Source organism: Desmodus rotundus, chromosome 9 (assembly GCF_022682495.2).
Source record: "Desmodus rotundus isolate HL8 chromosome 9, HLdesRot8A.1, whole genome shotgun sequence".
NCBI classification, from domain to species: domain Eukaryota; kingdom Metazoa; phylum Chordata; class Mammalia; order Chiroptera; family Phyllostomidae; genus Desmodus; species Desmodus rotundus.
Window position 1 is genome coordinate 81,179,186 of NC_071395.1, and position 13,567 is coordinate 81,192,752.

General features: G+C 39.9%; 1 protein-coding gene across 1 annotated transcript in view; it reads right to left on the reverse strand.

Annotated features, from left to right (window-relative positions):
- CRLF3 (cytokine receptor like factor 3) overlaps positions 1–13,567 on the reverse strand; it is a 32,995-nt gene that overhangs the window by 9,943 nt on the left and 9,485 nt on the right. The window contains exons 2-6 of the mRNA XM_024564991.3: positions 11,419–11,626; positions 7,882–7,969; positions 7,201–7,378; positions 5,573–5,795; positions 4,776–4,908 (exon numbers count right to left, since the gene is read on the reverse strand). Of these exons, the coding sequence (XP_024420759.3) occupies positions 4,776–4,908; positions 5,573–5,795; positions 7,201–7,378; positions 7,882–7,969; positions 11,419–11,626 (830 nt within the window). The remainder of the gene's footprint in view (positions 1–4,775; positions 4,909–5,572; positions 5,796–7,200; positions 7,379–7,881; positions 7,970–11,418; positions 11,627–13,567) is intronic.

A 13,567-nucleotide genomic window follows, 5' to 3' on the forward strand; every position in this document is an offset into this window, starting at 1 on the left:
TTAACTCATTAAGAACAAATGTTAACTGGCTGCTATTATTTTGCATAGTTTAGCTCAAGTGGTAAATTCATGAAAAGTCAAATGCAGAGCATGACCCCCAAGATTACAGAATGTAAATTTGACTTGGTTTTACTTGATAAAGCCTTTGTTGCGGGGTGGGGAGGGGACTCTATATGCAGTATCAAATGTCTCCTATGTAAAGGGGCACAGGCGACCTCCCAAAGAAGCACATCTTTGAGGGACAGAGCCTGTCCCAAAGAATGTGCTACCTTTCTGAGGTTCTCTCTGACTATATTCCCCATCTCTACTAACCCCACCCATACTCTTTATTTGCTGTTCTTTGTATTTTTTCTATTCTATATTTTGGTTCTGGCTTTGTTTCCCCACCTGAACTGTCCTTTCCAGCTCTTCCTGAAATAAAGCCTTTCCCAACCCCTTAACTAGAAGTAACGTTTCCTTCTACATTCTTCCACTGGCTGAATACTTCTCTTATACGAATTTATAAACTGCCTCCTCTACATTGAGCCAAAGTTTCTGTATTTTTCTTTTTCTTAAACTTTACATTCCTGCCAACCCCAAGCTCTGTAAACATCTGAGTGGAGTAAGGGTTGAACAACACAATCAGCCTCATTCAAAAAGACTGGAGTTGATCATAACTGTCCTTACACTTTAGAAAAGTAGTTTAAGGCAGAACAAATATGGACAGGAAAAGGTCTAAGAAACAGTCCTTACAGTTACAAAACAGTCATGGGATGTAAGGTACAGCATAGGGAATGTAGTCAGTAATACTGGAGTAGCTATGCGTGGAGCCAGGTGGGTACTGGAGATATCAGGGGGACACTCTGTAAAGGAGACGACTGTCTAACCACCGTGCTGTGCACCTGAAACTACTGCCAAATAATATTGAACGTAAACTGTAATTTAAAAAAAATAGTCCTTAGGTTATCTGGGAGGAATAACTATTATATGTGAACACCCCAAAGCAGACATGCTCTCATGATTTCATACAATCCTCCCTCCTCAAACCTACTAAAAGCTCGGGTACAGAATCCCAAAGGAAACTTACGTAGGAAACCAGCTATCCTATCTCACCAAGTCTGTGATAAAGAGTCTGTGGAGAAAACACTTCTGACACTCCCTACACCTGCAAGCCAAGCTTCCACCTGAAAGAACTACATACCAGACCTCTAGTGTATCATTTTGGCAAAATATAAAACCCCAACAAAGCTGTACTCTCCCTGGGACAATGCATTCTGTCTCAGCAAGGAGGAATTGAAAAGATTTCAAAGACTCTAGTTAAAAACAAATTAACGTCTTAATCCTAGTACAGACTATGTCCTGTTGGGATTTTCCAGGAAAGATTAAACTAGGCTGGAATATTTTGTGTTTTCTTTAACATGAGGAGCTAACAATTAGTATTGAAGATACATCTAGTAACGACAGAGACCAGCCTTGTACAGAAAAAAGAAGGATCTTCACAGGCTTAGATTCATTCAGAAAAGCTAATGCTATTGCTAAAGCTTAAGCAAAGACAAGCGTTAAATCAAATTCAGATATCCCAAGTGACCCCTTCCTAATAGTCATCAATCATGGCATTTCTAAGATAAAGCCCCCAAATTCTTTGCCGCTTCTCCCATCAAAAGTGGGGCTGCCTTCCCTGGGATCATGGTTCTGTGACTGGCTGAGCAACAGAATGTAGTAGAAGTGACGCTGGCAATTTCTAGACTCATCTTAAGAAATGACAGTCTCCATTTCCTATCTTTTGGGATGCTCATTGTTGGAACCCAGCCACCATGCTGAGGGGAAGCCCAAGCAGCTCCTGGAGGACTACAGGTAGAGACACCAAGAACTAGAACCAACCTGCCAGACGTGTGATGGGGCTATCTTGGAAATGGATGCACCATCCCTAGTCTAACTACCCCAGCTACCACCACATAAGCAGGGATGACTGAACTTGCCAAGCTCTACAAATTGTAGTTCCCTAAGCAAAATAAACGACTATTGTTTTAAGCCTCTAAGTTTGGGGATGGTTTGTTACACAATAGATAAATAGAACATTAATTTTTTATGTTCCTTGAAGGAAAAAGTTAATAAAAAATAGCCAGCCAAATGTCCCTTGATTTACCTGATGTTACTTGTGAGAGGCAGGGAAACACAATGGTTAAGGACACAGACTTCGGGGCTAGATGGCCAGGATTTGAATACTGACACTCACTAGTCTCTGTGCTTTTGTTTCTTTATCTGTGAAAGGAAGACAGTAACTTCCTATGCTATTAGGATTAAGGAAGGCTGCTTGAAAGGAGGCTATTTTAAAGAAAAGACGTAGTAGAGAAGAAAAAGTAAAAATATCGTTTAAAAATAATAAGAGCCAGGAATCTTAGAAGCAAAGAAAGGGAAAGCAGGAATGTTGAGACAGGAAGACAGGGAGAGGCCTGGAAGGAGAGGCTGCAAGCAGACCTGGGCACCAAATGAAACTGGGCTCTACAGACAGTGAAGAGCCAGCCAGAAACTGGCTTCTCTGACTTCAGCAGCTCTAAACATTCCAGAAACTTATTCCTGTTCCCAGCAGGAAACAGATTGGGCTGAGCAACAGGGCACTGCCTATAGGAGTACAACCTTCCTCCTAACTACGAGGCCCTCAAACACCCTCAAAACACTGAACAAAGTTTACCTTCAAGTATGCCCATCAGTCCCTCCCTCATACATGGAGGTACCCACCCAACATCTTCTGACCTAATTGCTGATGCCTGACATTCTTTTAAATAAGGAGAGGAAACACTTTCATTCCACATTTAGAGAAAAAAAAATAACAAAAATGCAAAGGTATGGCTAAGATAATACTGAGCTTCACTAAGTTTCAGTCCATTACCCTGCCAAGTATGGCCCAGTCCAGGGTCTCTGGAGGAACTAACTAATGATTTATCGAAGCCTACAGTCCACAGAGAGTAAGTGGATTTAAATTTAATCAATACACATTTACTGAATGACTTAAGAATCAAACCTAAGTATGCCATCTTATCAGACCTTCCTGTGTTCACAGAGGAAGAATTTAAAGATTTTATTTATTCATTTTTCGAGAGAGGGGAAGGGAGGCAGAAAGACAGAGAGAGAAACATTGATTGGTTGTCTCTACTACATGCCCAGACCAGGGAGGGAACCGAACCCACAATCACAGGCACATGCCCTTGACCGGGGATTGAACCAGTGACGTTTTGCTCTACAGGACAATGCCCAACTAACTCAGCCACGTTGGCTAGAGCCACAGAGGGAGAATTTAAAGGCAGGAGAGCATCAGGTCACCATCAACCATCAGGTCATAGAAGACAAAAAGGTAAAAGAACTAAGGTTACAGTAGCAGAAAAACTATACATTTCAGCACTAATTAGAATCATGTTTACTGTTCCAGGAAGACAAACAAGCAATAGAGACTAGTCGTTAAGATCACAGATTCTGAAGCCAGACTGCCGGGATTTAAACCCTAATTTTGCCTTTATGAGTTATGGGACAGTGGGTAAGTGACTTCTCTGTGCCTCGGCACCCTCATCCCTAAAATGAGTAACGGCACCCATTTCCTTGAGTTATTGTGAGAATCAAATGAGTTAATACAACTAAAATGTTTAGAACAGTACCTGGCACATAGTAAATACTCTGTGATTATTACTCTTATTATGGTCTGAGATATCTGGCCTAAATCTATCAACTCAGGAAGCCCTACCATTACATGGAAGTACCTTGTTCTCAGGAGATTCACTAATGGAAGTATTTTTGTAAAGAAGGGACATAAACAAAGAAGGAGTATGTTAGTATAGAAAACTCATGATTATTTGGGGAATGAGACTTTAGGCACTAGACTCCTTATTTCTTTCTCGGTTGGTATTTGTCTGGTTATTAAGTCATTACTTACAACGTAAGGGGTGAGAGGAAGTATCAAAAATAAGAGAAAGTGTATCTGACAACAGCTGACAGTTCAAATGCCTTGGCTGGTGGAGAAAACGGCAACATTTGCTTAGATAACACATTCGGATACTGTCCTGCCTCATATGACCAGGAGCTGAGAAGAGGAACTTGGGACAAGCATTCACAACAAAATCTCACGATCTCAAGAGTCAAAACTTAGAAGTGAGGTTGCTGCACCGTGAGCAGGGTGAACATCAGGCAAGCTTTACTTTTCTAAATCACAACTGGGCTGTGGTTTCTAGGAAGAGCTAATTAGAAATATGACCATAGAGAGTATATCTCAGACAGCCTGAAACCACAAAAATAAAGTTTTTCTGATACAGGAAGAAATGGACAAAGAAAGAGAAATTAATTGGTGGTTGAAAACAAAGAGATTTGTTTTCAGTCTCATTTTATAGAGAATTACATATTTAGCATGTTTACACTGATCAGTTGTCTCTCGTAGAGACCATTCTTATTGATCCACAAAGGAAACAAAAAATTCTGGGCCTCTGAATTCTTAAGGTTGACTTTTGAGAGGTATTCTATTTACCTCTATGTGCCAAGAAGAAAAGATTTAAACATGAGTACGTACTGTGTATCAAACATAAGCAAGGCATTTTATACACATTATCTCAGTTAATCTTCACAGGAAGCCTATGCATACATACGAGTATAAGAAAACTGGAGCAAAGAGAAATAAAGAAATCTCCCCAGAGTACCGACCACTACCTATGAATGATGGAATAACGGCAGGACGATTTTGAATCCAAAGCTCATATATGCTGTACGCTTCGTTATACTGCCCACGCATGAGAGACAGTTGAACCTCTACTTGCCTGAAAGTTAGCGTCTGCCCACAGAAGTAGGTGGGGGCGCTGGAGTAGAGAACACCCGAGGACTCCGAATCATTCCGCAGCGCTATGTTCCGTCGGCTGCTCAGACTGTACCCCTCAAAGCCAGCTGTCCACTCTTTTCAAAAAGCACAGACACGAAAATTATTAGAATCTTTTCAGGACTATCACCAGTACAGACACATTAAATAAAACCTGGAAGTAGAAGAGACTACTCTTAGGGGTCATAAGCAATCTCAATAGAAGAAAAGATTCTTCTATGACAGGGCATTGTGGTTAATCCTACAAATTAAAAAAAAAACTTTTAGCCTATTCTTATACAGTTTTGGCATGGAAGATCAAATAAGTGTTATCGCCTATCTAATAAAATCATGCTTGAGCTTATTCTAACCTGATTAAGAACTAATTAACAAATGAGTCAAAATCTGTTACACAGAAGAGATCAATTTCACAGCCTACAGCTTTCGAGAAAAAGCCTCTATCTAGATATATACGGAAGGTTCGGATCAAATACTGCAGTTGCAATATTTAAAACCTATGGTTTTAGGGGATGCTACTAATCCTATGTGGCACTATTTTAGACTCTGGACATAAGAGCTGTTGAAAATTTCGCAAAACCCACATGACATAACTTGAGCAGGAGGTAAAAGACATGCCCCGTGTTGGTCTCATCAATCAGGGTTTACCCTCAGAAAAAAGGGTTGCCAGCGTGCTGCCTACAGCACAGAATACCAGTGCTCTTACACACAGTTGAGCTCCAGGACTGAGAAGCAGCAGCATACCATGAGGCACCAGTGTGGAGTGGCCCATCTGCGGCACGCTCCAAGGACTCCACTCCTGCCGGCCGTCTCCTCGGGCGCAGACTCTGAACTGATAATCAACATGGGGGTCTATGTGTAATACTATGAACTCAGTTTCAGAGCCTACATATACATCTTCAAAGTGATTTGAAGAACATTTACGGAACTGGAGTCTGTAATCTTGGGCTGTAAAGTCGTCATCCACCTAAGGAGAAAGGCTTTATGTTAGGTAAAAATCAGAGAATAACTTCTCTCGGCATTATTGTTTAAGAACTTTGAATGGGGGAATTTGGGGCCCAGCGTACAAGCCCGTGTGCTGAATATGCTCAATGTAGGCTATTCTCAGGAAAGTCATAGGGAATATTGCACCATTACTTCTCTTCTTTTCTTTACTGAACCACGTGTTTTAAACTTCCCAGTGTGATAGGAAAAAAATCTGCTTTCTTTGATGAAATGGCAGGTTTTCTACAAAAGAATGCCAAAGATAAAACATTTAAAGTTCAAGGATAAGAATCCCAAACTATATCATTCATATAACCAAGAAAGAATTAATATCCAGAGTATATAAAGGACCCCTAAAAATTAATAGATCACCAACCACCTAACAGAAAAACGGGCAAAAGACATGAATAAGCATTCTATAGAAAAAAACATAAGATGCCAAAAATACATTAAAATAGTCAACCAAATTTATAATATGGAAAATGCAACCCAAAACCACAATGAGATACCATATTGGCAAAAATATACAGCGTGACAATGCCAAATATTGGTCAGTATGCAGAGTTGGAGGACCTCAGAACTGCTACTGGTACGATCACTTTGGAAAGAGTTTAGCATTACCTAGTACACACCTATACTCTAAGACATCATAATTAACAGGTAGGTATACACTTCACGAAAAAATCTTACATCTGTGCACAAGAAAACAATAATGCTTATAGCGAAAAAACAGAAACAAACAAACACGAAACTGGAAACTGAGGCCCACCGACAGGCAAAAGAATAAAACTGGAATAAGGGTCCTTGTTTGGAACCAGCAAAAGCATCTCTACTTCTCTATATTACTGAAGAAAATAGTTTCTAGAAGCTGAGCACCGACCTCTGAATGATGCATTTGTCAAAGCGCTGTGACTCATGTGGACATAGTTTTTATCTAAAATATGGTAGCTCACCTACATAACTGATTTAACACATAAAAACCTTAGCAATGTTGAGAGGGAGGGGAAACCATTCTTCAGACCTTTTATTTCAGACATGTTGGTTGAGTGTTAAACAGAAAAATATCAGACACCCAATATTCACTATCATCATTTGACTTTCCTAATAAGCAGAAATGGGAGCAATGCTCAACTCACTAAGAGTTTAAGTTTGGGAAACGATGTTGTGATACAGGGATTTTAAAAAGTGCCTTGAAAACTGTTTATCTCAAACTGGAAGAACTGCCTCAGTTAAAGTTCCCTGTGACTTTATTTTAATTTTAAAGCAAAAGGGATTTTTGTTCATGAAGATTAGAAAATATTCAATGGTAGTTAATAAAAAATAGAACTGAGGCCCCCAGATCTCAAACCCACAATGTTGAAGCCACTCTACAATTCTGAATCACCTACCTTACACCACCGCACAAGGATGCCTCCCGGTTTCTCTATCAGTTCTTCTATCTGTACTGGTGGGCGAGATGCTACCGTTCCATGCTTAAAAATGTGGTCTTTCACTATGTTAAGAACTGAGTCATCCAACTGAGCAGATAAACAAGGCACATCAACCAGTAAAGGCACTTCTGGTAAGCTGAAGAAACAAAACTCATGTGTTTAGGAGGCTTTTAACTGAGTTAAAAATACAAGGAATATTTTGGATCAGTCACATACTAGAAGAATGTGGAAGCTCCCACTAAATAATGGTTAAGGAAGTGGGGGCTTTGCAAGACATTACACGAAGATTCTCTTCCCAAATAAATCTAAGCAAGAAGATAAAAAGCTGGCAGGGTCAGAGTTGTCAGGTTTTATACCAAAAGATCTGTTTTCCTGAGATATGACCCCATTTCAATGTTATGTCCAAATTTTTAAAAACTTGACAATTATCTTACACATTAGAATTGAAGAAAATCTGTAGTAATAACTACCAAAGATTATAATCACAACTATTTCACATTAATAATACTGGTAACGAGCAGTGAAACTTTGAAAAATACATTGTCTATCTCCCTTAATCAGAATCTTTAACAAGGGGTGGAGAACGGGCAGATGGTCTAAATGCTTAAAAGCAAGCCCCAAAGGCACGAACTCTCTTACCTGTCCAACTGAATGTGGGAGGCCTTTTTGGTAAAGCTCCACAGTTTTTCATTCTGTTCTCCTACACCGCCCAGAATGGCGATTTCACCTACAGTCACAAATAACAGATCTAGTACAGTGAAAAACAGTCACACTGTAAGTAACCAACACAACCCGTGTCTGGTTTTCTTGCAAATAATTCTTAAGTGATGCCACAAATTCCCAAAAGGTAAAGAGGTGAAGAAGGGATTAAGAAATACAGATTGGCCGTTAACAAGATAATCGTGGGGATGTAAAGTAGAGCATACAGGGAATACAGTCAGTAATACTGTAATAACTATGTACGGTGCCAGGTGGGTACTAGACTTATGGGGGGAAACACTTTGTAAAGCTTATGACTGTCTAACCACTATGCTGTACACTTTGAAATGAATACAAAATAATACTGAATGTAAACTATAATTGAAAAATAAAATTTAAAGTTCTTTAAAAAAAAATTCCCCCAAAACTAAAAGTAGACACTATTTTAGAAGTGACACTAAGGTGAAGCTCAAGAGGAAAGCAGTCCCTAATGGTGACATCTCGCCAGAAATGTCTATTTGGTTCCATGCAAGGCAATGGGGCCTGTCAATGAAGTTTATGCAAAGCGGAAGACCCAGGGACTCTTCCTATCTCTCCTACAGAAACTTTTATCAACTCCAGCAGAAGCCAGGAGTAATAGGGCGTGGGATCTTATAAAACCAAAAGACACGGTAATGTTTTCCTAAAAGGATATCATATATTAGATCAGAAATTACTCAATAAAAAGAAAATGCTGTATAAAGGTGGTAAAAAAAAAAAAATACTTGACCAACTTTTATGTCCTTCCACAGCCCCGAAGACCACCACCAGAACCCTTTCCCATCTCAATGCCACTTGGAGTGACTCAAGTTCTCTGAGGCCACATAACAGGAGCTTGTCCCTCACCAAAAGGAAAACAGAGACGCACTGAACATTGCCTTAAAATCCTCAAAATTCTATAAATAAGTTTTTATCCCTTGGGAAGGGAAGAGAGGAAAGAGTTTGAAATTTTAAATATTTCTGAAGTATTAAAAAAATTGAAGTATCAGAAGCCATACAAGCATGTACGTGCCTCAAAGGATTTTCTAAACCAAAAACATTTCTCAGTCCTCAGGGTGGTGGGTGTACACTCCTGACCTGTGCTGAACTGCTTCTGGGTTTGTTTCCAAAAGCAAAGCCTCCAGGGAAAGACATTCTGTGGTCCTGCTAAAAAAATTTCCTCAGTCCTGGCTGGTGTGGCTCGGTGGATTGAGCACTGGCCTGAGAATCAAAGGGTCACTGGTTCAATTCCCAGTCAAGGCACATGCCTGGGTTGCAGGCCAGGTCCTCAGTAGGGGGCGTGCGAAAGGCAACCACACACTGATGTTTCTCTCCCTCTCTTTCTTCCTCCCTTCTCCTCTCTCTAAAAATAAATAAAATAAAATTCTTTCTCAGAGGCACTGTGATGGACAAAAGCATATAAGCACTTCTCATTGAAGCGAAGACTAAAATATAATTAGCAAGTAAAGATAATACTGGTACCATATTCTAAGTGGGACCAAAAGGGGGATTGATTTCCACTTGCAGCGACAGACTTGTGAGCCATGCACACTTTTTATCCTATACCACTGATAGCATTCAATCTGCAGAATGGATGGTATTCATTCGCCTTCCCTGGCGAACGAATCTCTTTTCCCCCCAACTGCCCTTTAAATGTTTCATCCCTTAGAGTTCTACCCCCTGCTGCCTCCTTTTCTCAGACTGCAGACTATCTCTTAATGGTTTTACCTATTTCCCTAGATTCAAACTTGATGTCTATGCCATTAACTGCCACACTGACATCTCCAGGTATTCTCTCTCTCTCCTAAGCAGTATACTCACCATTCCCAACTACCTCTTGGCATCGTAAGCACTTCAAAGTCACCACAGCCCAAACCAAAAGCCTAAGTACCCACCAAAACTCACCCCTCCTCTTTCATTTCCTATGTCAGTAAACAGCACAATTTAGTGATACACAAAATCAGGCTGGTTTTGGTCATCCTAAACCCTTTCCTTTCTCCTCCAACCGATTTAATGTATCCAGATACCAATCACCAACACTTATTGATCAGTAAAATCATGAATAATTCTATCTCTGAAAAATCTTTTTTTAAAAAGACTTTATATATTTATTTTTAGAGAAAGAAGAAGGGAGGGGGAAAGAGAGGGAGAGAAACATCAATATGTGGTCACCTTTCACACACCCCCAACTGGGGACCTGGCCTGCAACCCAGGCATGTGCCCTGACTGGGAATCGAACCAGCGACCCTTTGGTTCGCAGGCCAACCAGCACCCAACCCACTGAGCCACACCAGCCAGGACTATCTCCGACAAATTTTAAAACCAGCTCTACCTTATCTTTACCTGTCACTGTCCTCATTATTTACTATCTGGATTACTGCTGCAACTTTCTAATTCTTTTACCTATAGTCTCACAACCTGGAATCTGGCCTCTAGACTAGGCAGTGTCATTTTTTAAAATGCAGATCTGACTGTGTAACTCTGCTGCCTAAAAGATCCCTAATATGCCACTCACTTCACTCGTGATGTCACTTCTGCTTCCAAGCACGCTGTTACCTCCTTTCCTTCCTTGTCTCCTCTGTAGAATTCCTCCTACAGGAAGCTATCGTACACTCTTCCAGAGTTAAGCACTTCCCTTCTGTACTCGCATAAGGTCCCTCAGCAAGTATCCCTCTCTCATATGAGAACCACAAAGTGCAGAATTTTTATTTAATGTACCTGACAAAGTCTCATAGGAACGATGGAAGGAAGGAAGGAAGGAAGGGTGGGAGGGAAAAAGGAAGGCAGGTAGCAAGGCAAGATCTGGGCATGTTTCAACCAAAGTAATTGGCTAAAGACAAAAATATAACAACTACAATTTCAGAAGTAAACACTAATCATATTCCTTAACCTACTAAAAACGATAATGGAATTAAATTCTATAAACCATGAACACTCTGAAAAATTTTTTTCTTGAGGGAGAGGGAGGGAAGGAGAGAGAGAGAGAGAGAGAGAGGGAGGGGAGGAGGGTGTGTGTGTGGGGGGGAGAGATTTGTTGTTCCACTTATTTATGCATTCATTGGCTGATTCTTGTATGTGCCCTGACCTGGGATTGAACTCACAACCCTGGTGAATGGGGACAATGCTCTAACCAACTGAGCCACCCAGCCAGGGCTCTGAAAAATATCTGAGGCCCAAAATGACCTTTAAATTGCTCTTTAACAGAGTATGTGATACTATCATGGAACCTTTTGAGAAATATCATTTACTCCTTATTTTATAAATGATTATAAGTAACATTTTAATTGCACTTACTCTGGGACACCTCACTGTAATATATATCATCCTATATTACAAACTGTCCCAAGGTAGGAACATTCTAAGCACCCCACAGATGGCAGTAAGCCTGCTGGTATCCTGAGAAATCAGCACAGTGTCAACGTGAATTTGCCACATTTAATAGGCTCCCTGGACTCCCACCTTCTTGGACCAAGTCCTCTGCAGTGCTAACTCCATGCTCTATGAGCTTCTGGCAGTCATCTAGTGGTTTAATGGTCTCTTGTTCAATGGTATCCACCTCTTGCAAAAGGGTCACCAATCGCTCATCCAGGAGCTTCCCAAGGGTTCCTTTTAAATCATTAAAATGCTGTTTGAGGACATCTCTTGTCTGTGATGCACTCTCTTTGATCTGAAAAGAAATCATAGAAAAACTCAGAATCAGAATCACTGCAAAAGGCTAATCCACAAGCAACACCTATAATAATTTCAAGGTACTACACAGCCATCATCTTCTATTCACTGAAAAACCTAATGTGATTCATTGACATGGACTTGCAGACTTGCACAGAACCGGCCTTTGGGTGAGACGGAATGGGCTCAAACCCTGGTTCCATCATTCACAAATTTTGTCAGTGTGGTCCAGGTGATTGAGCACCCTATGCCTCAATTTCCTTATTTCTCAAATGAGTATGCTAATGCTTACCTCATGGGGTTTGCCGTTAGGATTCAATAAAAATAACATGTGTTGCACTTAGTAAAACAATCGGCACACTGTTGTTCTGAATAAATAAGCGTTAGAAAGTATTATCTGCACAAAGTAGTTCTTGGCAGTAGTACACTTCAGCAAGAAATAATTTTAAATTAGAAGGGGATTAAAATTTATTTTGCTGAAAAGAAGTAAAGAAATGGTAGATTAGAAAGCCACAATACAAAATAACCCACTCATGGATAAAATGCCCTTATTATGCCAAAAGAAAACTAGGAATGTATTTAAAATCCCAAGTGTCTCATAAGAGGCAGAACATGTTCATGAAAAACACACTTCTGGGACAATGACTTAATCTTTTTTGAGTCATGGTCCTCTTTGCAAATCTCAATGAGAGGTTTACACACCCGCTTCCAAAAAAATGAATAATCCATACCCTGAATAAATTTATTCAATTTCAGAGGTTACAAACTCCCTTATATCCCAACCACGGCTTGCTGGGAGCAGTAATTCTGAAAGTTGGTTTGCAGAAGAATCACACAGGCTGTCTGTTATAACTCAGATTGCAGGGCTCCATCCCAGACCTGCCCAACTCACAAGTGCATCTGTGGGTCTGCAGCTCATCCTGTGAGAAACAGTGCCCTAGGTCCAGAGTCAGATTAAGAACTCTTCTCAGAGATAGGGCAAGAAAATCTTTACATCTTACACATATTTCGAAAAATCAGTTGTCTATACAGACACCAGGTTTTCTTAAGAACACACATAACATACAATTCACTTTCTCTCACTTAAAAAGGAAACTCTAACTATAAGCCAAACACTCCGTTGAATTAAAGCAAACACATACTTTACTTTGCAAACATTATCATACTAGTTTCATATGACGTTATGTTTATTTCCCTAACCCTTTTCCTTCTTTATTTTAACAAGAGCATATGAAGTCCAAGAAAAACCCACCAAGAAAGAATATATCAAAATATGGATAAAAACAACATCTTAACAGTTAATAGGGAAATTTAGAGAACTTTCTATTTATTCTCTAATACTAAATTTGAATGTCAGAATACAAAATTATCTTACAGAAACGTTCACAACCACATAAAAACAAAAGATGCCTCTGCCCAAGGACAACAAATAAATACCAAAAAAGGAACAGTTTGATTGGCTGGGATGGGCAGATTACAGAAACAATATTTTCTCCTTTTAATGGAAGTTACAATGAAAGGTGTATGTGCATTAACAAAATTCCTTAAATCATAGCCGTGGCTGGTGTGGCTCAGTGGATTGAGTGCGAGCCTGCAAGAGACAAGGGGTCGCTGGTTTGATTCCCAGTCAGGGCATATGCCTGGGCTGTCCACCAGGTCCCCAGTAGAGGGCGCATGAGGGGCAATCACACAATGATGTTTCTCTCCCTCTTTTTCTCCCTCCCTTTCCCTCTAAAAATTAAATAAAATCTTTAAAAAGTGGAATAAAATTCCTTAAATCATAAAAGAGAGAAATCCTAATTTAAGTTTAACTCTCTCTGTAAAGTTACTAAAGAACTTCTATAAAATAAACCCAAGTTAAAGTTGCTTTTTTTATTATTTTTCATTTTTTTTAAGGTCTTTATGTATTTATTTTAAGAGAGAGGGGAAGGGAGGGAGA